At 47.8% G+C, this 27080-nt stretch overlaps 3 protein-coding genes across 3 annotated transcripts; 1 reads left to right on the top strand and 2 right to left on the bottom strand.

Annotated features, from left to right (window-relative positions):
- Positions 1–9538: 9538 nt before the first annotated feature.
- On the bottom strand, positions 9539–10299 carry LOC112895519 (oleosin 16 kDa-like). The gene has a single exon (XM_025963470.1). It carries the CDS (start codon positions 10250–10252, stop codon positions 9692–9694), a length of 561 nt encoding a protein of 186 aa, XP_025819255.1. The 5' UTR covers positions 10253–10299; the 3' UTR covers positions 9539–9691.
- A 198-nt stretch (positions 10300–10497) lies between these two features.
- Positions 10498–12489, bottom strand: LOC112895279 (protein CHUP1, chloroplastic-like). The gene is made up of 6 exons (XM_025963223.1): positions 11868–12489; positions 11649–11780; positions 11361–11542; positions 11152–11281; positions 10849–11031; positions 10498–10747 (listed from the first exon to the last, which is right to left on the bottom strand). The coding sequence occupies exons 1-6, from the start codon at positions 12303–12305 to the stop codon at positions 10670–10672; spliced, it is 1143 nt and encodes a 380-aa protein (XP_025819008.1). The 5' UTR covers positions 12306–12489; the 3' UTR covers positions 10498–10669.
- A 4715-nt stretch (positions 12490–17204) lies between these two features.
- Positions 17205–21949, top strand: LOC112893812 (mitogen-activated protein kinase 16-like). The gene is made up of 10 exons (XM_025961312.1): positions 17205–17219; positions 17338–17874; positions 17978–18037; positions 18200–18349; positions 19589–19744; positions 19832–19969; positions 20041–20114; positions 20750–20851; positions 21187–21388; positions 21878–21949. Exons 1-10 carry the CDS (start codon positions 17205–17207, stop codon positions 21947–21949), a joined length of 1506 nt encoding a protein of 501 aa, XP_025817097.1.
- The last annotated feature ends 5131 nt before the right edge of the window (positions 21950–27080 follow it).

Consider the following 27080-nt stretch of genomic DNA (forward strand, 5'->3'; position numbering starts at 1 on the left):
GAGCGCGCGCAAATTTTGGTGAGTGTGGTGCCCCTCGGGTGTTGTTTGCTCCTGGACCGCTTCGAGCAAGGCTGTGGCGGCGGCGATGTCTGGCTTGCCCGGGAGAAGCGCGGGGTGTCGGTGTTTTACCGGCTGCCCACCAAGGGGTATACCCGAGGTGGTAAGTTTAGGTTGGGAGATGCCGAGATCAGGAACTTGAAGGTGCAAGGAACACAAGGTTTAGACAGGTTCGGGCCGTGATGTGCGTAATACCCTACATCCTGTATGGTGGTTTGTATTGCCTTGGGGGTTGATGTTGTATAGGGGGAGGGCAGGGTTACATGAATCCTAGTTCAATACTAGCAAAGGAATCATACTCGAGTGCAACTCGAGTAGTTTCCTTCTATACCGACTAGTCCTACTTCGCATGCGAGTAGAGAACAGATAAGAGATAGGACAAACCCTATCTCCTAATCCTGTTTAAACTATGTTACGTACACAGTCCCGTAGTCCCGGGTCTGACAAGCTCCCGAGCTCTTCGTAGCTGAGTACTGCAGGCTTCTCGAGTACTTTCGAAGTAGTCTTCGGCTTCTTTTGAAGCTCCATGTTGAAGTACTTCTTCGAGTACCTTCTTGGCTGCATCGAAGCTACGAGATGCTCATGCCCCGAATTACTTCTTTGGTATGGTGTGTGATTGAAAAATCGCACTCCATATGGAGTAGCCCCCGAGCCTTAAGTTCAATTGGAGAATCAGGCTGAGGGTCACATTAGTCTTGAATCTTCCTTACTTACTTTTCAGATAAATTCAAAAAAATAAGTAGTCGATGCCACATATCCCACAGCCCGCAAGCCTTGATTCCAAATCTCTCACGTTTGGAAATGAGGATCCAAAGGACGTGGCATGCAGTGAAAAAATGTTCCCTTGATAAATAATTAGTGTGATGGTGCAGATGATAAAAGTTAGATGTGGAATTCGAAAAAACCCCTTTTTTCAGGACAATTAACCCTGAAAAAATGATTAATCGAATATTTTATCTAAAAAATCCACCAAACGACCCCTCATCTTCGAAATATTCCCTGAGATGACTCTACAACTTCGAAACAGTAAACCTGTAACCGGTCGCTGATTATTTAACCCCACGGTAACACCAAGTAAAATTCGTGCTTCCAATCTGCAATCCGCCAAGAAATTTCCGAATCCCCCAATCAGAGCCGCACTCCGCCTTCACCCCCTTGAAAAAGACCCAATCTAGCCAAATCTCTCCGCCCCTTTCTCAGCAGCCCCCGAGCAACTCATGGCGAGCAGATCTAGAAATGGCGCCCAAGAGATCCAACGAGAAGGATGGCAAGGGGAATGAGTCGCAGCCGCCATCTAGGGAGTGGACTCACAGTAAGTGCTCCAACAACGACCTCATGAATCTTATTTCCAAGGGTTTACTTCAGGAAAAAAGTCTTGTCAACTAGCGCCCCTCTTTTCGCGAAGCTCTTCGTATGGAAAATGTGGATGAAATCGTCACATTTTACCATTTTGCCAAACGGGGTTTGGCCCTCCCCTCTTGCTCTTTCTTCTGGGGCCTTCTTTACTACTACGGGCTTGAGCTCCATCACCTCAACCCGAATTCGATTTGCCACATTGCTATCTTCATTCACTTTTGCGAAGCTTTTCTTGGAATTGAACCCCACTGGGATCTTTTCCGATTTCTTTTCCGAGTAAAGCCGCAACCCACCTCCAAAAATCCATCCGTTCTAGGGGGTGCCGGCATCCAGCTTAGACAACAAGCCGGTGATAGATATCTTTCCTACAAATTCCCCTCCAACATTTCTGGTTGGAAAAATCATTGGTTCTACATTGGAAATCATGCCCCTCAACTCCTAGAAAGGTCAAATAAACCGCCTGTTGTAAGACCGGAGTGGAATACCGAACTTTCCAAGGGGGGCATGGATCAAGTCGACGAGTTGCTAGACACCATAGCAGCTCATAAAGAAATGGGTGTGACTGGCGCATCCGTAATATTCTCCTTCTTCAAACGCCGGATCCAGCCAATCCAACAGTGCCATACACAAGGCTTCGAGTACATGGGCACTGAAAATCCATCTCGAATGTGCACAGAGGAGCTGTCGGACGAAGCCGCACTCATCCAGGTCAAGCGAGTGCTGCTGGACGTGAACGCAGTTCCCTACGTCCCAAGGTTGTTTTCTGCACAGAATCCTCCAAAGCCAGTAAGTGTTCGACTAGTTTCAAAATAAATTCTGTTGCGCTGCAACTGCTAACTAAAAATCCTCTGCAGGGACACACAGAGTTGTACCGGATCTATCCACCACAACCCGACATCCCCGACCAGACCACCTTCTTCCTAGCGTCGTGGTAGAAGCGAAAAAGGCTCAAGCATCCGAAGCTCAGCCAAGCGGTGAAACAACCGAGAGCGAGAGTCCGTGGCGAAAAGAGAAACCGAAGGGAAAGCGAAAAGGAACAACTCCCCCGGACCATCCGTGGAGTTGACCAAAGCTTTGCCATTGGTCCCGCGGGGTCGTCGGGTAGTGCGCAAACAGAAAGCGCATGTAGTCAAATCCTCCAGGTATGAAGTTGCTGCCCTGTTGAATTGTCAAATATCGAAGTTGTTGCATGCTGACATTGTCTTTTTCGCAGTCCTTCTGCTTCTCCTCCAGACCCCAAGCGCCAAGAGGTGGTCAAGACCAAATTCGCTGGGAATGATGTTCCAACAGATGATGCCGCAGAAATTGCTGGGACGGACCCATCGACTACTTCAGGAGGGACGGTAACCATCGCCGTGGCGGGCACCTCGCAACCAGCTGGTGTGACCCCGCCATCGGCAACGAGTACCGTGGTTGAAATATCACGGGACCTAAGCATAAAGAAAGCTGTTATGAAGAAATCTTCGCTGTAAGTGTAGATCTTTCTTGCATAATGCAGATCCTGTTCTTTTCGACTTGTGTAGTAATATAACTAATTCTGCTTCATTAGATCTGTAACTGATATGAGGTTTAAGCCAAAGCCTATCGCGGCTACTCCAGCCCCCGGGCCGCCAGCTCCCGAGGAGCCAGCCCCGAGGAGGACACGACACTGCCCGATCCATCACCCCCGAGCCCCTGCAACCCGAAATCAGTGCCGGTGGTGAAGAACAAGTCGAGGCCACTGATGCCACCCCTACAGATAGCACAATTAAGTGTCTGACCGCCCACGGCTAACTGCTTCAGACCACAGACATCATGTACTAAATGCGTCTTGACTTGCAGGTACCCAACAACCATCAACTGAAGAAGCTGCAGGGGCCTCAAGGAACCCCGAGGATCTGCTGGTGGCCAGGCGCGGATACCAGAACATCATCACCACAGATCTAGTGGATGATCCGCTCCTAACGGACAACAACATATGATACTTCCAGAAGATCTTCAAGGAACTGTACAAATTTACCCTGGTATGGCACGATTACCCTTCTGCCATTATGCGTTGTCGAGTTGCTTGTCTTAGCCTTTCCCCTTATGCAGGATGTGGTCAAGCTCTCGCAATAGAAATCTGAAAAACTGAAAGCAGTCGTGAGTGGCCACCAGGAGCTCCGAGCAAAGGAACAACGCATATCAGAAGAGCTGACGAAGAACATATATCTTCAGAGAGAGCTCGACAAGCTGAAGCTGGAGCAGACGCAAGAAACGTGGCTCCTCAAGAACGATCTCCGCAACCTTGAGAAAGCCAACTCTGAGCTCCAGGAACAACTCAAAGAACAGAAAAAGATGCACCAAGGCAAGAACTTTCTTCCCTCGAGTACTTTCACTTAACAATTTATCTTGAATTCTGAAAATATCTTCACCGTAGAGCTCAGAAAAATCTTAACATATAAAGAAGAGCTGCTTACTGCTGTAAAGAATATGATGTATTGTCGTAGAGATGACGTCGAGAGGCTGCAGAAGGTGATCGCCGATAATGAACAACAGTTCACCGACTGCCTTCAGCAGATCAAGACGCTGGGTGAAGAGAAGGAGCAGTAGTAAAAGGAGCTGGAGGACCTCAAGAGAGCCGCCCAAAAGCTTGTGGACATGGTGGACCCACAAGAAGGCAGCGAAGCAGACGGGCGGTCCTTACTGGAGCGACTTCTCGGAGCGCCGCAGAAGGTCCTCAGTTTCCTCACCGAAGCCCCCATCGCGTGTGTCAGCCATGCTCTTAGCTTTGTAAAATCCCTTTTGGCCGGAGGCTCGACTAGAGGCATTCGCGTAGGGTGTGGCTGCAAAGTGCTCTGAAGAACAATTTAATGAGTACCTCCAAGAAGCCCGACCTGTAGTGAAAAAGATAGTAAAAAGTGTACTAGAGAATTGAGATATTGTAAAAACAAGTACTCTTCCCCTTGTATATGTCTGTCATCGATGTCTCCACTTGTATGTGCCTTATGACTTCTAGATTATCATCCATGTTCAAAGCCTAAGTAGTAGACACTACCCCGGGTGTAGCGACCCTGGAAGTAATCAAAGTAGCTCCGCATAGGAACCCGTCCAACAAGTTATATATGACCTGATCGAGCGGGTCTAACCAGTTAGGAAAGAATGCGAGCATCGTCGCGTAACTGCCATGCCTATGGCAAGAAGTCAAAACTACCCCGAGTGCAATGACTCTGAGTGTAGCCGAAATAGCTACTCATGTGAGCCTGTCCAAGAGGTTAGATATAATCCGATCGAACGGATCTAACCTGTTGGGAAAAACGCGATCGTCATCGCAAACGACCATCAAAGCTCATGACAAGAGGTCGACTCATATAAAATATGAACGTGGCTGTAGCCTCCGTATTTAACGACCGTCAAAAACTCATGGCAGGAAGTCGATTTATATAAAACATGAATGTGGCTACAGCCTCTATATGTTGACAGAAAAAATTTATATTCCGAATTTTATGACACATAGCCTCCAAATTTAATTGGAAGAAAAGGCCACCTAGGCACCCGGAGAACAGCTATCCCTGCACGTCTTCTCATGGGTAGAACTTGCTCAGGTTCAGAATGTTCCAAGAATTTGGGACGTCGTGGCCCTCGGGGTATTGTAGTCGATACGACCCCGGTCTTGTAATCTGCTTGACAACGAATGGTTCTTCCCACCTCGAGTTGAGTTTGTGTAAGCCGGACTCGTCTTGGATGCGGTGTAGGACCAGATCGCCTATACTGAATGACCGTTCTCTCACATTGCGATCGTGATATCGCCGGATCCCCTGCAGGTATCGTGCTGACTGAACAAGAGCAGTGCAGCGAGCCTCTTCGATAGAGTCAAGCTCTAACTGCCTTGCTTCGTCCGCCTCGCCTTCATTGTACATTTCAACCCTTGGGGATTTCCACATAATGTCGGCCGGTAAGATAGCTTCAGAGCCGTAGAAAAGGAAGAACGGTGTTTATCCTGTGGCTTTGGACGGCTGAGTCCTGAGCCCCCAGACGACATGTGGCAACTCGTGTATCCATTTTCCTCCTTTCTTGCTGTTTTCATCATAGAGTCTTTTCTTGAGGCCCTCGATTATCATGCCGTTCGCCCAATCGACTTGACCATTGGCCCTTGGTTGTGCAACAGAGACATATTTGACCTTGATGCATGCATTTTCACAGAACTCCCAGAACTGGTTGGCCATGAAATTTGATCCCAGGTCTATGATGATGGTGTTCGGAAAGCCGAAGCGATGCAAGATATCGAAGATGAAGTCAACGAATCGATCTAGTGAGCTTCGCTATCAGCTTGTACTCGATCCACTTGGTAAACTTGTCGATAGCCACCAATACATGGGTGAAACCGCCTGGCACCGTTGTGAAGGGCCCAATCATATCAAGGCTCCAGCAAGCGAACGGCCAGGATGGCGGTATGGTGATGAGACTGTGAGCTGGGACGCGAAATTGCTTGCCAAAGAATTGGAAGTTTTGGCATCTCCGCACGAGGTCCTCAGCATCGGACACTGCGGTGGGCCACCAGAAACCAGTTCTGTATGCTTTCCCCACCAGCGTTCTTGATGTTGCGTGGCTGCCGCAAACGCCCTCATGTATTTCCCGCAGTATGTCGCAGCCGTCTTCTCTCGTGACGCACTTCATGAGCACACCTGATCGTGCGCCACGCCGGTAGAGTTTACTATCGACTATGACGAAACCCTTACTTCTGCGCATGACACGAGCTGCCTCTGCGCTTCTTGTGTCCATCCCTGCTGGTATTCTTTGATCCCAGATGAAGTCGATATAAGCCTCTCTCCAGTCCTCTCCAAGCATCATAACCTCCTGCTCAGGCTGTTGAAGGTCAGCATCAGTGGTTACCTGAGGTGAGGGCTTGATGGATGGCTGTTTCAGCTCTTGGACGAAAACTCCTGCTGGAACCTATGCGCGGATATATCCTAGCCTGGATAGTACATCTGCGCCAACATTATGCTCCCGTACCACATGATGAACCTCCATGCCGGAAAATTTATTTTCCAGCTTGCGCACTTCTTGTACATAAGCGTCCATCGTCTCCTTCTTGCAGTCCCACTCTTTGTGGGTGCGCCGCATTACCTGGGACAATACCATAGAAAAGAGACTTGCTTGGAACCAGCATATCCATGAAGTCCAGACCCATCTTTCTGAAAGTGCTGGCGAAGATGAGGTTGAGACCACTCCCGCCATCAATGAGCACCTTGGTGAGCCTGACTTCTACCACCACCGGATCCAGGACAAGGGGAACTTCTGCCACCACAGGCAGGAAGGTGACAAGGAACAACTCCCCCGGACCATCCGTGGAGTTGACCGAAGCTTTGCCATTGGTCCCGCAGGGTCGTCGGGTAGTGCGCAAACGGAAAGCGCATGTAGTCGAACCCTATCTGGCGCGCTAGCTGTTGGTGTTTTCTGGCTGCCCACCGAGGGGTATACCCAAGGTGGTAAGTTTAGATTGGGAGATGCTGAGATCAGGAACTCGAAGGTGCAAGGAACACAAGGTTTAGACAGGTTCGGGCCGCGATGTGCGTAATACCCTACATCCTGTATGGTGGTTTGTATTGCCTTGGGTGTTGAAGTTATGTTTTGCGAGGGTCCCTACCCCCCTTATATATCCAGGAGGATAGAGTTACATGAATTCTAGTCCAATACTAGCTAAAGAATCGTACTCGAGTACAACTCGAGAAGTTTCCTTTTGTACTGACTAGTTCTACTTCGCATGCGAGTAGAGAACAACACAGATAAGAGATAGGACAAGCTCTGTCTCCTAATCCTATTTAAACTATGTTATGTACACAGTCCCGTAGTCCTGGGTCTGACATGGGGACCCTTGTCCTCTTCGAGGATCCTCCGGTTTATGTTCGATCTCTCGCTCGAGTTTGGCATGCTCCTGTTCTATCTGGAGGCGCGCCTCCTCAAGCTCCTTCTGCCGCTCCCGTAGCTGCTCGAGCCACGTGGGCAGCAGGGCTTGGTTACTCTCTCTGGCCCCATTGCTAGGGCCGCTCGGAGAAGTTTCCCCGCTGTGGGCATCTTCAACACGCCCTTCAGGGACTCCCGCCATGAAACACTCCCGCGATGGGGGCGTGGCTCCCTCCGCCGGAGCCAGTGTCAGAGATCGCCTCCGATTCCCCCGCAAGGAGATCATGGAAGGATTGCGAGGCGTAGTTCATCATCCCCACGAACTCGCCGTCTGTGGGGGTCAAACCAAAAGGCACCACGGCGGGGCGATGCGCATCCCCCATCGCGTTGCACAGGCCAAAAGAAAACCTCATCGGAACATCCCTGGACAGGATCTCCTAGGAGAGTGGTTCTCCCCTGGAGAGCTGCACCGTGACGTTGGCGAGCGAGAATAGAACGAGGCATAGGTCCTTCGGGTCAGTCGGGGACCCAAGAAGACGCGAAGCTGACACCCTAAACTCTCGTAGTCGAAGTCGAGGGGCCCACTAACCTTGGAGGCGCGATCCTCCGGGGCGCGCAGCCGCATCCCCTTGAAAGCCTCGACACCGGGGTCGGGGCAGGAGGTGCGGACGGGGCAGACCGAAACACGAATCTGCTCCGGTCCCCCTCCTATTGTGACGATGAAGTCTAGGCTCCCGAAACGCACGAGCGCGCCCGAAACCCATCCTCCGGCGTGGTTTGTATCCGCAGCCTGAAGAGGTCGATGAGATGCGCAAAGGCCCCTACCAAGCGCGCCAACTGTCAGTGTTTCCAACCGCCGACTAGTAAATCTCATTATTGCGCGTCTTGCCTGGATGGTGTCGGTGTTTTACCGCTACGCCCACCGAGGGATACCCCTGAGATGGTGAGTTTGTAGGTAGCGTGTCACCGAGATCAAAAACTCGAAGGTGCAAAGGAACACAAGATTTTAGACTGGTTCGGACCGCTGAGTGCGTAATACCCTACGTCCTATGTGGTTTGTATTGCCTTTGGTGGTGATTGGATGGTCTCCTGGGTGATTCCCCTTGGAGGGGGTCTTGTCCGCCCTTATATAGTCTGGGGGGACAGATTTACATGAAAGTCCTAGTCAGATAAATATCCTAGAGTCCTACCCGAGTACTTTTCTGATAGTTCCCTACTGTATCCGACTAGTTTGACTATTGTAGGAATAGTTCTACTAGGGTACGAGTAGTTACAACAGATGTAGGGCGTGGGCCATGTCCCATCGCTTATCCTAGGAAAAGTATGCCACGTGTACAGTCCCATGTACCCGGGTTTGACAGATAGTGATCAAGAAAGAAACGAAGGTTTATACTGGTTCGGGCAGAATGTCCCTACATCCAGTTCGAGCGCTTGTGCTCTTGCACTAGATTTACAATAGGGGTTACAAATAGGTGAGAGAGGGACCGAGCTCCCAAGTCTTTGGTGGAGTGTGCGTGTATGGGTGTCAGTCCGAAAAAATCTCCCTCTGGGGTCTCTCTTCCCCCTTTATAAGTCAAAGGGAAGGGAGTGGATACACAGAGAGAGATCGTCGGGATCGCGCCGCCTCTCCTCCCCCTCGCGTGGGCCCCGCTAGCCCTGTGGATGACGACGGAGGCACTCTCATACCGCGTCCTGGTGCGATGTACGGCGTGCGCCTCAATGGAAAGGGCGGCACAGGTCTGCCGGGCCGCAAGACGAGATGGGCGACGTGAGCCCCCGACGCGTTTTAGGGCTTGAAACCAGGTGCGGTGGACGGCCGGATTGCCGTAGTGGCTTATCTTTTCCAGAGGTCATGTCGTTGCACATCCCTACCTACTCTTACACTAGAGATTCGTCCTCCGGCGTAGCCCGTCACTTCTTGAGGTCCCTTAGAGGCCATGCTCTTGGGGCAGACGTGCCCGACCCCTCACCCTTGGGGTTGGGCGAGAAGGACGCGCCCGACCCCCATTGTGCCTCCTTACCCTTGGGGTTGGGCGAGGAGGACGCGCCCGACCTCCTATCATTAGGGTCGGACGAGGCGGACGCATCCGATCCCTTAGCCTTAGGATTGGGCGAGGCGAACGTATCTTTTGCTAGTACTTGGTGTTATAAGCTGTCGATGTTGGGCTATCGATGTTGGGCTATCGGTGCCCCTTCTCTTAGTGGACCGCCCAGCCAGCCCAAGGCACGTACTTTCAAGGGACTAATCAGTGATCAATGATCAGCCTCATAAAAAGAGTTCTTTGAGGATCCATAATATTTGCTCCCGACGCCTGGCTCTAAGCAGAACGCTTGCACTCAACACGGTTGCTACAACGACACAAATGAACACGCACACAAAGCAGCCCGAGACCGTGCTCCGACCAGCGCGCACGGCCTACGCCCCGGGGGCGGCGTCCTTGACCCGGGCGTGCGGGGGGCGCGGGAACCCGCCGTGCTCGCGCGCGTAGGCGTCGTAGTACCCCCTCAGGCGGCTTGCCACCTCCGCGACCGCGGCCGCGCCGCCGCTGGACGGCTCCGCCACCCGGTGCGCACCCACGGGGTGCCGCCCCGTCAGGTACCGGTGCGCCCACGTGCCCGCGGCGACCGCGGCCGCGCCGGCGCAGCAGGCGAGCAGCGAGGCGGCGCCCGCCAGGAGCACCACCACCGCCGCGGGCGCCCAGAGCGGGGCGGTGAGGAGCACGAGCGGGCTGAGGAGGACCAGCGCGGCCAGCGCGCCCGCGAGCGTGACGCCCGCCAGGACGACGAGCGCGGTCAGGGTCACAGCCAGCGCCAGGAAGCCCAGGAGCTGGGTGGAGCCGCGGATGTGGAACGCCTCGGTGGCGCGCCCAATGAGCGAGTGCTGCGGGTGCTCCGCCGACGGCGGTGCGTGGCCGCGCCGGGCGGCGGGGCGGGGTGAGGCTGCGCCGCGTGGACTGGGCGGCGGCCGGTCTGCCATGGCTAGACGACGGGGTGGGTGGAAGGGGAATCGGTTGGCCGCTAGGGGATGGCGGGGGTCGAGAGGTTAAGTGCGAGCGCTCGGAGCGACGTGTGGCGGCGCTCGCTGTGCTGCGTGGCATGCCTGGCGACGTGTGGCGCCGAGCGGCGATTTACAAGTGTGGCAGACTTCTTTCTCGCCACGGAAGAAGGGTCAGCAACACGTACAACAAAGCACTCCGTCACGGAAGGAGGTAAACAGAAACGAGATAAAAAGCAGGGTGTGGAATTACCCTGTTCTTCTTTGGTAACACACGACTTCAAAGGGCCGCTTTGGGGACATTTACAATGTTTGCTTTCCTATCAAAATCTGGTAATTTACAGATTTTTAACTAAAAAATCTAAAACATAAACTAAAACTCCAGTGAGTTACATGTTATTAGTTTGCTCCATCAGTGTGCCGTCTTCTTAGCTCACGAAAAGTATCCAAGCTATCAGCAGTGAACCCTCCTGCAAACTAAGATCGAAAGAAAGTGCTTGCTTAACTGCATGTCGCCACGAACATGGACTAGCTCTGTCTTTCAGGAAGAGGGACGAAGGGACAAGTTTTTTCTGCACCTGGTGAACCCGGAAGGCGAACTTGACGCCCTGATGGAACAAGACCTCCCTATTCTGCTCTTTGAGACGCTTGAAAAGAGCGGTTTCCCTCTTCTGCTCGTCGTTTTTGCATCCCAGACCGTCAATCTCGGACACCACCCTCACCATGTACTGCTTCGCAAGGTTGACGCATGCCAGCTTGATCTGGCACATGGAGGCACACAAGGCGAGAATTGAGACCGAGATGCGGATGCAGCAGCCGAGACAGAGACGCTACCATGGAGTGTCTCAGATGAGAGCTTGCACTGTGTTCCCGACGCGCACCTTGACGATTACAGCCGTGTCTGACATCCAGCCTACCGGGATCTCTTGCTCCTTGTACCGGGAGACAAGATTGGTCTTGGCATCAGCAGCATCGCGTTCCTGCATGAACCTGTACACGTTCTTCTCTGTTCTGCAAAGAAACAGAGGAGCCTGCCTGGTCAGTGCTCGCATCGAATTCAGCTCCAACCAGCCCCGAGGAAAACACGCACTTTTCGAAAAGGGAGAACATTTTGTCGAGGGCCACGTCGCGGTGGAGCGCGCGATCATCGAAAAACGACGACATCTGCTTCTCCAGCTGCAGGAGCCCCTGGTACCTGGCTGCCGCGTCCCGTAGCGCATCCGCTCGTTTCTCCGGCCAGTCGAAGTGCTTCAGGACCGCATGCTCGTCGACCTGATGATGGATGGTTCGCCACCACAAGCATTTCATCCGTGTTCCAACCAAAATTCAATGCAATGAACACGGTAGAGTTAAGAGTAACAAGAGAATTGGTGCTCACCAGGAAGGAGAGCTCTTCGTCAAGCCAGGCCACGAAAGCGACGACGTCGTCGATGTTGGCGAAGCTCGAGTCCCGGACCTCGGCGGCCAAGGTCCGGACGAAGTCCCCCTGGGTGTCGACGTCGGCTTGCACCTGCGGCGAATTGGATGCCCGTGTTCCTTGTCAAACACGGGTGTATTGCTCGAGGAGGAGAACGATCGAGTCGTCCAATGAACTCACGGCCACGAGATGGGGGGAGTTCTTGGTGATCTCCCCGATCAGGTCGCTCCTCGCGGCCTTCGACCCGCCGGCCGGCGCCTTGGGACCACGCGTGCCCGTCTGCCTGCTGGCCTCCCCCCGCCTCATCAGCGCCTGGTAGAGCTCCACGATCTCGGGCGCCCGGCGCATCCTGCCGCCCGCGGGCGCACGGCCCTTGCTGGCAGGACTCGGCGGCGGCCCAGCGCCGCCCGGCAGGCGTGGCGGAGGACCCCCAGGAGGCGGCGGACCAGCTGGTGGACGTGGCGGACCGCCAGGAGGCGGTAGACCAGGCGGGCGTGGCGGACCGGCCAACGGGCTGTTGCTAGGCGGCGAAGGCCCGATCGTCTTGGATCGCCTGGGCGGCGGCTTCGGGGTCCTCGGAGCTCTCTTCTCCGAGTCCGACCGCGCCAGCTTGCTCATGGCGAACTTGCTCCACGGACCTCCGTGCTTCCGGCGCCCAAATGATTTCGATGATTTCCCCGGACCCTGGCCACCATGCTCTTGCCTAGCTTGCCATGTTGGTCATGGCTGTGTTCTTCTCACCATGCTGGGTTGTTGGTGTCAACTGTCAAGACGCGGGTTAGATTTTACTTCGTGCCATTCAGTCTTGATCCGTGCAACGGAATAAAATGGTCAACGCTACCTGGAGCCACTTGATTTCATTGATACATGTTCCGGAGTAAGAAAATATAAGAAATAGTATGCGGTACTTGCTCGCTAAGGAAACAAATAATGGATTGGAAGAAGGTTCCTTGAAATTGCTCAGATGAAAATGTGTTTCTCTTATCCTTTTGAGAGTAATGAATACAGCTCTCTCTCTGAAAGTCAAAGGCTTCTTTGAGCGTTCCCGGATCAACTGCGACAAGACACGACAAAGCCACCAATATCGCTGCTTATTTGAAAATGATTAGCCTATCAATCCGTGCTACGTACGAACTAATTAGAATTAATATAAATAAAACTTAGACCTAATAATTATAATTATATATCTCACATCTGTTTTCATCTATTAAATATTCTAACACATACTCTAAAATACATATTTATCATTATCTAGTTGCAATAGATTTTATTTTACATCTCACCTCTATATGTGTTTGATATATATTTAATTAAACCATTTTATTATGAATTGGTATTCCTATCTCTTCCACCATTCATAAATACATGATGATACATATCGTGGGTAGTATTTTGTATAAAAAATAACATAAATAATATATTGATAATGATAAAAATAGTAATTTATAATTTTATATTGGTGCAACTTAATATTTTGTTATAACTATATAATTTACATTCAGATTTAGAGGTTACTTTAACTTTTAATAATGACATAATTGGATAATTTATATTCAAATTTAGGGATTATTTGCATTATTTTTATAATGGTATAGGTCGGTAATTTACACAAAGATTAGGAGGATACTTTAGATTCTTTTAGGTGGGTAATTTAGATACATATTTAGTGGGTTATTTTAGTCTATTTTCATAATGATAGAGTTGGGTAATTTATTAGGAAAGGTACCAGATCCAATGACTATTATAATTAGAGTTGTCGGATCGATGGCCGGATGTGTCTAATTTTTGTGAGAATTTCTCTATTTAGAGTGTCCATATAGGATCCTAGATGGCTTCGCGTGGAGGCTTTTTTGGAAGCCTCCAATTAGTTAGTATATTAATAATGATAGAAATAGTAATTTAGAATTTTATATTGGTGCACTTTAATATATTGTTAATTATATAACTTTGATTCAGATTTAGGATTACTTTAAATTTAAATAATGACATAATTGGATAATTTCTATGCAAATTTAGGGGTTATTTGCATTATTTTTATAATAGTATAGTTGCGTAATTTACACGAAGATTAGAGGGTTACTGTCGGTGTTTTACCGCCACGCCTACTGAGGGATACCCCCGAGTGGTGAGTTTGTAGGTAGTGTGTCGCCGAGATCAGGAACTCGAAGGTGCAAGGAACACAAGATTTAGACAGGTTCGGACCACCGAGAGCGTAATACCCTACGTCCTGTGTGGTTTGTATTGCCTTAGGTGGTGATCGGGTGATCTTCCTGTTTGGAGGGAGTCCCTGTCCGCCCTTATATAGCCTGAGGGGATAGGTTTATATGGAAGTTATAGTCGGGTACAAGTTCAGGAATCCTACCCGAATACTTTTCGGGTAGTTTTCTACTGCATCCCAATGAAACAGGAGGCGCGGGTCTGTCGGACCGCAGGACGGGTGACGTGCGCCCTATTGAGACGGGCGGCGTGAGCCTCTAGCACGTTTTACGGCTTGACCCCAGCGTGGAGGGCGACCGAGGTTTGCCGTAGTTGCCTGTCTTTTCCGAAGGTTATGTCGTTGCACGTCCTTATCTATCTTTAAACAGGAGGTTCGTCCCGTGGCCTATCACTTCGTGAGGTCCCCAGGGCCCCACACCTCTGGGGTGGACGTGTCCGACCCCTCATCCTTGGGATCGGGCAAGGCGGACGCGCCCGACCCTTCACCGTTGGGGTCGGGTGTGGCGGACGCACCCGACCCTTCACCGTTGGGGTCGGGCGTGGCGGACGCGCCCGACCCCTTACCCTTAGGGTCGGGTGAGGCGGCCGTGTCCTTCACCAGTGCCTCGCATTGGGTTGTCGGTGGCCCTTCCCCTAGTGGGCCGCTCGCGGCCATTTGACGGTCCAGCCCGCCCAAGCCGCGTACTTCGGCGTGATCAGCTTTCTAAGGAACATTCTTTGAGGATCCGTGATATTTGCCTCCGACACATGTTTAGTGGGTTACTTTAGTCTATTTTTATAGTAATAGAGGTGGATAATTTATTAGGAAACATAATAGATCCAATGACTATAATAATTAGAGTTGTTGGATTAATGGTCGGATGTTTCTGATTTTTATGAGAATTTTTAAGATTTCTAAAAATAGTGTTCACCTAGGAATCTAGAATACTCGGTGGCTTCACGTGGAGGCTTCAAAAGAAGCCTCCGATTAGTTAATATATTAATAATTATAGAAATAGTAATTTATAATTTTATATGTGTGCACTTAATATTTTTTATAATTATATAATTTAGATTCAGATTTAGGGGTTGCTTTAGTAATGATATAATTGGATAACTTATATGCAAATTTAGGGAGTTATTTGTATTATTTTTATAATAGTGTAGGTGGGTAATTTACACGAAGAGTAGGATTTTTTTCATAATGGTAGAGATGGTTAATTTAGTACATATTTAGAGGATTACTTTAGTCTACTTTTATAACGATAGAGGTAGGTAATCTATTAGGAAAGATAACAAATTCAATGACTATTATGATTAGAGTTGATGGATTGATGACATGATGTTTCTAGTTTTTATAAAAAAAAATTTAGAATTTTTTTTAAGTGTCTATCTAGGATCCGAGTGGCTTTACGTAGAAGCTTTGGGTCTACAGTGCTCAACCCACTCAACCCAATTGAACAGTCTAAGTAACGGTTGACCAAAAACAAGCAAAAAATTACCAAAAAACCAGTGGGTTACCCAGAAAAACGTGTTCCTGAAAGTCGCAGTTCTTTCCATTGAAGCGGAGCTTCTCCTCAGCGACACGTAGAACAACTCGCTCACAGATACGTCATCTCGGCCACGAGCGCAGCTTCTGTGCCGCGGCGGCGCCGCCCACCACCTGCAAGATGCCCCAGCCCTCACGCGGCGGCCGCCGCCAAGCGCGCAAGGACCATGGCCAGCTGCACGCCGTGGATCCCCTTCGCTCGTGACTCCGAACTGCGCTGCTCCATGACCATTGATGTGTCCATGGAGGACACCAAATTGAGGTCCTCCATCGCTCAAATTGAATTTATTGGTGATGGATTGAGCTCCTCCTCAATCGAATCGGACTAACTAGCCTCGAATCGACCAGGAAACATGCAAATCGAGACCTGCAGCTGTGCAGCACCTCGGTGACGACGCTATTGTGAACTCCATTGGCTTTCAGCACCATCGCCCAGGCCACACAGATAAACTGTCGCCGCCGGCTATCCGCGCCTGGCGCATCTCCAGTGACCGGCCACTACTACCCTTGAAGAACGGATCTCCGCAGCCCCTGCAGCTCCCCTGCCACTCATCAGGCTGTCCTGCACTGCAGCTACGCTCGCCGTCGGCGACCAAACAGAGTCTGTCATGACTAGCTACTCTGCTCCATGCAGTTGATCGGAAGGCACCACAAGTTAATTGTTTTGACCGTGTATTTTGGGTTACCCAATGAACCCACCGGTAAAACCCCAATATGAATCAAAAAATTATTGGATCGGCTCTATAGGGTAGGAACACTATTTTCTATTTTTTTGGTATTGGGTTGTTGGGTCAACCCAACAAAACCTGCATCGTGAGGTTCAAGGAATAGAGTCTTCTCACTTCTCTTTTTTGTTTGATTCATGGAATGGAATAGGCTGATTTATCGTCACCTCATCTCTAACAAGATAAAAATTAGTATAAACATGAGGTAATGTATAAGTTCACTGAAAAGCATAGATAGACTAATCACTGATAGTGGTTCCACCAACAAACGTCCTGTAATTTTTTATTAAGATGCAGCTAGACTATTCAAACTCTAACAAAAAAAGGCTATGCTTGCTAAAACCCAGCACAAAAAGTAGTATTCGTGAAAATAAAACCACTATAAAATTACTAACTAAATTTTATTTTGCTTTTGTGAAAACTTCGGTTGTATGGATGAAAAATCCAAGCATATGAAAATAGTAAAATAGACCTGAGAGAAATGACTGGGCCTTGTCCCAACCCAATGGCTATGGGCCAAGTGAAATGTGCTTTGTTGGGTAGAGGCTCGTGGTGTGGGCCTGAATGTGGCCCACTGGACGCACTCCGTGTCGTGATTGTGAAAATAGAAAAGGCCCAAGCTTTGAAACCTGCCCGTGCCGGCGGCGGCGCCGTGCTCCGCCGCAATCCTCCACGTCCCTACCCGAACATTTTCCCTGGCCCCGCGCGTCATGCCATCGCCCAGCCCCGACCTGGGGCTCCTGCGCTCCTGGCCTTGGTGCTCGTCCCCCGCCCCCACTACCCGCGCCCCGCGCCCAAGGCCGCGACGATCGGGCGTCCGCTGCTCACTCGCGGGCTTCCCCGACGCTCACCCGCCGCACGTAAAATGTCCCGCACCGGCTTCCCTGGCGCCTCCCCCTCTTCCTCCTCCCTCACCATCACCGCGCCCCCAACCATCACTACCGGCAGCGGCACGGTTCACCGCGCGCGAGGGCGAGGGGGGTAGGTAGCGCGGCGCGGAGTGGCACTGCGTCGCCGGACCAGCACGGGGGCGAGGCGCGCGGCCCCATGGACGCGAAGAAGGTGCGGGCCGGCATCGAAATCCCCCCCTTAATCGCGAATGTGTGCTTCGGTTGACGCCTACCCGGATTCCCGGAGCGTGGATTTGATGGGCTCGGCCCCGTCGTCGTGGCCTGACCAGGGCTCCGAGGAGGCGCCGTTCTTCACAGACTACGGCGAGGCGAGCCGGTACGAGGTCACCGAGGTGGTCGGCAAGGGCAGCTACGGCTTGGTAGCCGCCGCCGTCGACACCCACACCGGCGAGCGCGTCGCCATCAAGAAGATCAACGACGTCTTCGAGCACATCTCCGACGCCACCCGCATCCTCCGGGAGATCAAGCTGCTCCGCCTCCTGCGCCACCCGGACATCGTCCAGATCAGGCACATCATGCTCCCGCCCTCGCGCCGCGAGTTCCGCGACATCTACGTCGTCTTCGAGCTCATGGAATCCGACCTCCACCAGGTCATCAAGGCTAACGACGACCTCCCGCCCGAGCACCACCAGCTCTTCCTATACCAGATGCTCCGCGGCATGAAGTACATCCACGCCGCACATGTCTTCCACCGGGACCTCAAGCCCAAGAACATTCTCGCCAACGGCGACTGCAAGCTCAAGATTTGTGACTTCGGCCTTGCTCGGGTGTCTTTCAATGATACACCTTCGGCGATATTCTGGACGGTAGCCAATCATTCTAGTAAAGCTGAGCACATACATTTTCTATTATGCAAATAGCCAATTAGAGCTTAATTTTCTTTATTCTTGCTATGTCTTTCTATCACAGGATTATGTAGCAACAAGATGGTATCGTGCTCCAGAATTATGTGGCTCCTTCTTTTCAAAGGTCCGACAATTTTCGTACTCAACAACTAGCCCACATTATTGACAGATAATGTAGACCGGAGCACCATTATCTGAATGTCAAGTTCATAAATCAAAGGTTGTCGTGTAGGAGTACAACACAATGGCATTCCTGAATTTACAGCTAAACATTTGATTTTTACAGTATACTCCTGCGATTGATATCTGGAGCATAGGATGTATATTTGCTGAAATGCTTTCAGGGAGGCCTCTGTTTCCTGGCAAGAATGTGGTACACCAATTGGATCTCATGACAGATCTACTTGGCACTCCTTCATCAGAGTCAATTTCCAGAGTTAGTTCACTGTCCACTTTCCCTGCTTCTAAATTAAGAAAATCTGTTGAAGGCTTGGACAGTTGGAGCCTTATCTTCTATTTCAGAATCTAATAATCGATTCATATATATGAGGACAATGTTCCTCCCATAACAGAAAAAAAATTAATCTTGCCTCATCTTAATGCTAAGAGTATTTCACCCTTTGCAATATATTCCAGACATAGTTGGCTGAGATCATAACTATAATATATAGAATTATCTGCACATCATGAGTTTATTATTTTCGTCAAGTGTAAAGGTCAAGTGCTTACTTATGTCATAACTTGCTGCCTACAACCATTTCCCTCGGAACTGTGAACTTGTGAAGCTACAGATTGTTCAATTGCTCCAAGTTTGTATTGCATTTGCACTGTGGCCTTACTGATTCTGAAACTTTTTGCCAATGTGTCAGCCTCTTAATTAATTACAGAATTACTTCCATGCAATATAATAGTACATTAGCAATACAAATATTACGTATGTTCTTTGAACAGTGACACTTTCGAACCCACTGACAGTTGGCGTGCAAGGCCACCGTCTAAAGTTCCATTTAATGTGAAGGGGCAGAGCTTCTCGATAACTTTCTGCACTAATCAGAAGTCTTGTGAAATCCAGTTTTAAATATGCATCATTAATAATAGTTTTGTTGATATAGTTCATGATGGGAAGTCCAGATGTTATTACTAATTAGTGCATTTGATTTCGACCTTAGCATTGTCAATTGCTTGATTAACTGAAGACACACACCTTCTATGTTGCACAAATAGGAAAAAATGTTCACAATCTGGAAGTAGAAAATGTCAAAATGATGCAGAGGTATCCATCTTTACCTGTCAGGCCAAATCTGATTTACTAAACGAGTATAAACTTTCCAGTATGCATGTTATGTGATAGTAACAATATGGCCTGGAATACTTTCCTCCAATTTTAGTTGAATTCCTTGGCTCTCAGTTATGTTTGCAGTGATATTTAAGCATTGATAATTGTAATGGTTCTTTTCCGTTTTTGCTTGTCTCATGCATATCTTGAACCTACCTCACCTTGAAATTAGTATATCTGAAGTTTCAGAATGAATATACAAGTCTATACAACTGCAGTTCAGTTTACACGTGGTGCATTTTTATTTGTTAGTGACGTAGTATGTTTGTTTAGGTCCAACAATGATAGTGCTTTTTTTTTGCTAGACTAAGCAACTTTCCTCACTTTTACCATTTGTAGATTCGAAATGAAAAGGCCCGCCGGTACTTATGTAACATGAGAGAGAAATATCCTATTCCTTTTACACAGAAGTTTCCTGGAATAGATCCAATGGCTCTTCATTTGCTTGAGCGTCTACTTGCTTTTGATCCAAAGGATCGACCAACTGCTGCAGAGGTAGTAGCAAAGTCTAAGAAGCAATAGTTTCAAAATGTCGCATTATTTATTATGCTCAACACTTATATTATATTAGTGGACTTCAAGGCCTTGACAGATCCATACTTCACTGGATTAGCAAATTCTGAACGTGAACCTATAACACAACCTATCTCGACACTTGAGTTTGAGTTTGAAAGAAGGAAGCTGGCCAGAGATGATGTTCGAGAACTAATTTACAGAGAGGTACTGTTAGTAAGTTCTACTGTGATGATTATGGTATCTTGTTTACTAATTGCGATGATGCATCTCTTTAGATTTTGGAGTACCACCCTCAGATGTTGCAGCAGTTTCTTTGTGGTGGGGATAAGGCAAACTTTGTGTATCCAAGGTCTGTGTGCATTGTTCTCTTGCTCGTCTTGAATGCAAATTAAGCTGTCTTTGAAAACTGTATATGGTTATGCATCATTTGGTCAACCATTGTTGCTAGAATCGAGAACCACAGCAAAGAAGACATAATCATCGAGTTCTTTTTTTCTGAGATATTTGTGCTATCTGTCTAAAGTTCTTTTTCCTCACTTGATAAAGTTTAATTTCTGTAATAGTTTAGGCAAATGTTTTTACAATTGGTGTTACTTGAACATCTCTACTCAATATGGTAGTACAAAATTGCACTGTTTGGGAGCACTTCATCATATTATAAAATATGGAAACTTTAGTCTGTTAGATTATTCACATTAGAAAACGACATGTTCAAACTTACTAATGCTTAAAAAATTAGTTTGTCTATCCAAGTTTCTCTTCTGTTAAATATGACCAATTAAAAATGTAATAACTTCTATTCTTCTATGCACTGTATACTCAAACTAAACATTGTATCTTGGCAAGCATGATATAAGGGTATTCTTTCGTAAAGCTCATTTGAATACAAGCATATAATAACTTATAACACTTCATCTAATAAACTTGTAAATAGTTGAGGGGATGTTGCAATTGTGCTAATGATACTGGATGCACCATTGACAGTGGGGTGGATCGTTTCAAGAGGCAATTTGCTGATCTCGAAGAAAGTGCTGCTACGGGTGAGAAGACTAGCCCACAGTTGCGGCAGCATGCTTCCCTACCAAGGCAATACTTCTACCAATATTTTAAAGGACATCTTTTTTTTTTGTGATTTGCAAAGTAGTAGCCACATATACGTTTATTATTTTACTGGAGCGAAAGATTATGATTCGGTGGTTTTAGTTTTTCTGTATGGCTGTGAGTTAAGTGTGCATAACCTATGAGATGGTTAGGACAGAGTTGTTCCTCTTTTTTGTTGGAATGTGCATCAAGGGTGTAAGATGTTCATCCTGTAGTGATACCAACTAAGTCTTGCACTAATGATTCTTGCATCTTGTCTCAGGGAAAGAGTAAACGGCATTGGGAAGTCTTGCACTAATGGTTCTTGCATCTTGTCTCAGGGAAAGAGTAAACGGCATTGGGGATGACCTAGAGAGACCAAGTGCGGATTACTGCATAAGATTGCATGTATGTGAGCAACCAGCACATGCATCAGTAACTGATTGTCTGAACAAGCCACTCTCAAGTTCTCGTAACTTTCTGAAGAGCGAAAGCATCAGTGCTTCCCAGTGTGTTGTCATCAAACAAAAACGAGACAACCATGTAAGTGCAATCACAAAGTCCTATTGATTTATGTACGGTCTATCAAGATTACCAAGATGGTACCTGGTAGTTACTAATTTCGAACCAATACAATATGAAAGGGGACTTAAAAAACTGTCTATACACAGGTGCAGTGGGGAACTCAAAAGGAGCTACTGTTGATTGTAAGATAATGGAGTACTCTCTACTTTCCTAAATCACCTTAATATGAAAATACTGGGGTGTGTTTTTTCACTCGTATTGTTAAGCATAACCACTTAGCTATTGCCAAAATCAGCAATGCTGATCAGCTGCAACCTTGACATGCAGCTAGTGGTTGCCTTTCCTGGGTTGTTGTTACTACAATACTACCACAAGATCCATGGCTCCACAAGGGTCTAGGCTCCTAGATTTCAGAAATCAGTTTCTTCCATAGAATCTTGTTGGCACTAATCGAATGTTCTAAATTATTTCACATGATAAATGGTGTATCCAACTCGTACTTTGCAGGAGGAATCTATATCTGAGCATATGAACGACGGAGTTGGTGTGCCACAGAGGATTGAGCAACTCAAAACCTGACAACCTTGAGGTACAGGCAAGACCAATTTGTACATTGACATGTCCATAGGTGAGCTTCAGAAGGCGGATGCTATGATTTTTGAGATTCAGTAGCCACAATTCCTTTTTGATAATTGTGTCTTCTTGTAATGTCCCCCCCCCCCCCACCCCCCTTTCATCCTTCTCTTGGAGCTAGATATATTTGACACAAGTATAGATCAGCCAGTAACTGATCGCAGGCTTGTAATTTTTTCGTAGCAAATACTATACTCAACATATACATGAATGTCACCTCCTTTTATCGGCAGATGAGAAATACCAGAACCTCGAAGACTCATCACTCTTGAACCATGTATGCCTGTTTCATTTCGTACATTGGGATCGTACAATGGTGCCTTTCCTGATGTTGTTTTCCCCTTCAGTAATCAGTATGGCCAATGCCCAGGTGTTGAGAAGTGGCGTTGCTCACGTGCCGACGACGCACAGTAGTGGGGAGTGTGGAGCACACATGCTTGCAGTGCAGGCAAAGAGCTACCAGCATCATCATTGTGTTAAGAGCACATGCACTCGACACGCTTGCATGTTTCCAATGTCCATCCTCGACCAGGAAAGCCCTGCATCCGTATTCATGTAACACCCTGTGCCCTTTTTGACCAATGAGGAGCGTGCCCATTAGTAGAAGACTGGTCAAGTAGCTCGAGAGTATCGGAGAATCCCATTCCGGGGAGGAGCATATGGTGAAGCAGCACATGTTTGAACCTCCCGAGTCCTGATACCCGAACAGCAGCCCAATCGCAAAACTCCAACCATATTAAATTCACTTCATCAAATTAAATTCAAATTGAGCTCAAACCATAGTCGAGTTGCTCCAGGATGAAGCTTTTGAGGTGTTGAGCTGATATTGTTGGGGTGGATTAGTCCCAAACAGTAGTCAATGTCAACTGAAATCGCTCGACATCCACAGCTGGAGAAAGGCACATCAGTGCCGGTCACAGGAAGCTTTAGTGCCGGTCCCTGTGACCGGCACTAAATTGCCGGCACTAACGTGACAGTCGTTAGTGCCGGCTACATTGATCGGCACTAAAGGGTGAGTGTTAGTGCCGGTCCGAAATACCAGCCGGCACTAACGTACCCGACCCCGCCCGGCTCCTGGCAGCAAGGTTAGTGCCGGCTGGTATAACTGGCCGGCACTAAATCTTTTTTCCTATTTATCTTTTGTTTTTCGTTTTTATACGTATGGCTATGCATATTTCTACCGTATGCGACTACATAATCATATTTTTTGCATTGCACAGTAATATTAGGACAGCATATTACACTAATATTATATATATATATATATATTCATCATGTATGGAACACTTAGGAGTTCAAAAGTACTTGAGATATTACAAATTATTAAGAACATCAACTATAGTAATTTATCAGCTTCCCCGTCGTCGGATCTTTTTTGGCGACGCTTGTACGGACATCGCCATAAAATTCGCCCTTAGAATTTATGACTTTATCGAGCAGGAATCCGCATATAGCTTCTTGAATTGCCCTGATCCGAGCCATTTCAATAAGTTCTTCTTTCATCCGCCAATGCTGTCACATTTTTCGATAAAAATATGAGAATAAAAGATAATGAATTAAAATGATGAGCATATGTGATTGTGCTCACGTACATTGAATGCCTCCACTGTCATTTGCCCTTTTTCACTTGCAAAAGAGTTGATCCACTCGCATACGTAGTATCCACATAAGTTGTTTCCTTATTCCTGTCTCCAACACTATGGACAAATGTGGGTTAAGATATAGAATTTTTCTGATGTTTATTGCGAATGACATTAGTAGCGAGAGTATATTCATACCGGAAAATCAGTCACCCAACAAAGAGGCTCGATTTCACCTAAGGGCAAGCCTATGTGTTTGCGGAGGTAACGACGCCATGCAGTATTTACCACCTCGATGGGATCTTGGTACTTTGATTTATCTTGCCTTAACGAGTCGTACACCAAGACCTTGTGCTCGTCAATCCGAATACAGAGCAATATCCAATGAAAGCTGTGCATATACATACGCATAACCAATTAATGTTGATTATAATAGTTATTAAATAGTATTATTAATACAAAGGGATTGAAAAAAAGAGGCTAACAAAGAACGACTCACTGATGGTTGTATGGCAAGAGAATGAAGGGACACATGCTATTCTTACGCAACCCCCTGTATATAACATTGACTATTTCTTCAGGCTTTTGCTCTACCGTTTTCTCGTGTATAATATCGGGGTCGAAGAACCCGACGTTATGGAAGTTTTTCTTTCGGCAAATTTGAATTTTTAACCTACGGGACACCAGAAAAATGGGGATCAGTCAACACACAAGGCTAAAATAATGAAATGAGAGACAATACTCACATGCACCATACACTCACGAGGGACTTGTGAAGGGCATCTTGATGGTATAAATCGTAAAGTGCTTCAAACTCGATATATACATCATCTGCCCCCCGCCAGAAATGCTCATCTTTAATTCGAGCTGGGAACATCTCTAATTCATTAGCTTTAGATTGCACGGCATACCATTTGTGTAACTCGGCCATTCTCGTTGGTAGGAATGGTAGCAACTCTGGCCATATCAAAGGTTCACCAAGTACAAACTTTTTCTTGCCGCGGGCATTCTGTAGGGCCTCCCCAAGCAACTGAGCCCTTGTTAGATCAGTTTGCAATATCATCCCAGCCATGGTCAACGGATCTCTTGATTCATCAGGACATTCTTCACGCGGCACTATCAACGGAGGGATCAATTGTTTGGACTGCTCTCCGAGCTGGGGAACGGTCTTTGCATTGATCCGTCGCGTCTTGGGGTTGTTGTAGCACTTTCTGATCTGCCGATCATAATCCGACTCCCTTTCTTTCTCCTTGGTGGGATCTTTAATGAAGTTTTTAATGAAGTGTGCCTTCGCAACCGGATCTATTTCTGGCTTCTTGTTCGCAGCCTCCCTCAGTAGCTTGCGCTTCAGCAAGAAGGTTTGAAATGATTCTTCTGCCTCTTTCTCTTCTGGAGCCTTCGCTTTCTTCTTTCTTTGCTGCGTATGAGATGGCTGGACCGAAGGTACCGTGTATGCCTTCTGTCGCTGACTTTGATTCTGTTGTGCGGCTGGTGATAATGCTGAAATTGGCTCGCTTTGTGCGGCTGGTGATGGCGGATCCATGCTGGGGTCCCGTGCAGGCGGTGGAGAAGGTGGGCCAACACTAGGATTCCTGTCAGCTGGCGTTGGTGATCTTTGCCTTGAGCACCGAGCGGAATCTGTGGCTGCTTGCACCAATCTTATGTCACGCTTTGGCCACGCAATCCATGTGTGTACGGCATGTTGTAGTTCTGTTTCTTCAGGACTTATAGGGATCGGGAGGTCCAAGTCTTCCCAGCGTTCTTCAGTAATTCGGTCAACAAAGACTCTGGCGAATCCTTCAGGAATTGGCTGGCAATGTATTGTCCTGCCCTCTTCTTGGACTTCTGCATAACCCTCAGCACAAACTTTGAGCTTTTTCCCATAAAGAACCAGAAGCTCACATTGGGTCCTAACGGGGATGTCGTCGATGGGGTCCCTTGTCCTGTCGGCACCCAAATTAGGGTGCTCTGTGGAAGCAACACTGCTTCGATGCTGAGAAGGTGTACTGAACTCCACATTGGCAGCTGGTTGGACCGAGCGTTGCCCAACTGCTGCCTCAAGTGACATTATCCGGTTTTCTAGGCTACAGATCTTCTCTGCCACTACTGCCTTGCTTCTGCATTGGCTTCGGTAGGTTTCGAGATCTCCGGAAAAGCCATATTTCCATGGAACTACGCCCACGCCTCGGGTCCGTCCAGTGTGTTCCGCATTCCCAAGAGCGTAAGTCAGCTCGTCATTCTCTCTGTTGGGCTGGAAGGTTCCTTCTTCCGTACGCCTCATTGCGTCGTCAAGTCTTTGGGCAGCCTCTCTTAGTACGTCGCTAGTCACAAACATTCCAGTGTCGGGGTCTAGTGTGCCTCCATGAGCATAGAAGTAATACCTTGCTCATTTGGACCAACTCAAGGTCTGCGGTACGATTCCTTTTGCAATTAAATTATTTTCCATCTTTTCCCATTTCGGAACAGCAACCTTATAACCTCCAGGCCCAAGTCTATGGAAGTTTGTCTTTTTTCTAGCATTCATTTTGCCTTGAATCGAGGCAGCCATGCTGTCAGCACTGTGCTTGTAATTCATGAATTCATTTCACCACTCTCGTTGCATCTTCCAGACTTTATCAAAATCTGGTGTGAGGCCCTTATTGACAAAGTTTGCCACCAATTTTTTCTTGAACGAGCCGAACAGAATTGCCATCTTCTTAAATGCCCATCCCTTTACTTTGTCAGCTTTGCCTGGGGGAAAGTTGAAGTGCAACGACACCTCTTTCCATAACAAATCTTTCTCTGAATCTGGCACGATATCTTCAGGTCGATCAGAGACTTTATTTCTCTTCCAAAGCTTGTACTTTATGGGGACGTTCTCCCTAACAAGATATTCCAATTGATTTACAAAGGTCGTCTTAATTTGACTAGGTGCTAGTGGCTCGCCGGTTGCTTCGTTGATCTCCGTGATGGTCGTACATCCTACCATCTTCCTCTTGGAGCCACGTTTCCGTTTAGGCTTCGTCGATCCTGATGCCTGAAAGAATCGCAAATTTATCAAGCGGGTTGCTAGCAACTAGTGGACGTCGCGGCAGGTATTGACAAAACGTTTATCCTGATGCCTGAAAGAATCACTAAACTTTCATACCTCGGCTTCCTCAACATTTTCTTCTTCCTCACCACTAATATCTTGCTCCTCGTCGCCATGATAATGCAAGTTTAAAAATTGGCTGCCATCGTTCTCGTCCTCTTGAAACTCTGGAGCTATGTGCCCAGTACTACCACAAATGAGCTCGTGCATTAACTCGTCTTGGTTGTCCGTAGGATCCATTTCCACTACCCGAAACAATAAAAAATATTAAGTATTTTCTAGTACTAATAAAATGTATGTATTTGCAAAAATATTGTACACATGTTTATATTCATAAATGCTCACATGATTATTTAGATCCAGAAATCAAAACAAGACAAATAGAATCAAGGTATATAAAAGCAACCATATTTTAATCCAAAATAAG

This window comes from Panicum hallii, chromosome 5 (genome assembly GCF_002211085.1).
Source record: "Panicum hallii strain FIL2 chromosome 5, PHallii_v3.1, whole genome shotgun sequence".
NCBI lineage: Eukaryota > Viridiplantae > Streptophyta > Magnoliopsida > Poales > Poaceae > Panicum > Panicum hallii.

Excerpts from the sequence above, each read along its gene's own strand:
- LOC112895519 (XM_025963470.1), bottom strand. The coding sequence starts at position 10,252 with ATGGCAGACCGGCCGCCGCCCAGTCCACGCGGCGCAGCCTCACCCCGC.
- LOC112895279 (XM_025963223.1), bottom strand. The coding sequence starts at position 12,305 with ATGAGCAAGCTGGCGCGGTCGGACTCGGAGAAGAGAGCTCCGAGGACC. Across the intron at positions 11,543-11,648 it reads ACGAAGAGCTCTCCTTCCTG|GTCGACGAGCATGCGGTCCT; the intron begins GTGAGCACCAAT and ends ATCCATCATCAG. Across the intron at positions 10,748-10,848 it reads TCGCCTTCCGGGTTCACCAG|TTTGCAGGAGGGTTCACTGC; the intron begins GTGCAGAAAAAA and ends TTTCGATCTTAG.
- LOC112893812 (XM_025961312.1), top strand. Across the intron at positions 19,745-19,831 it reads ATCGACCAACTGCTGCAGAG|GCCTTGACAGATCCATACTT; the intron begins GTAGTAGCAAAG and ends GTGGACTTCAAG. Across the intron at positions 19,970-20,040 it reads GAGAACTAATTTACAGAGAG|ATTTTGGAGTACCACCCTCA; the intron begins GTACTGTTAGTA and ends GCATCTCTTTAG.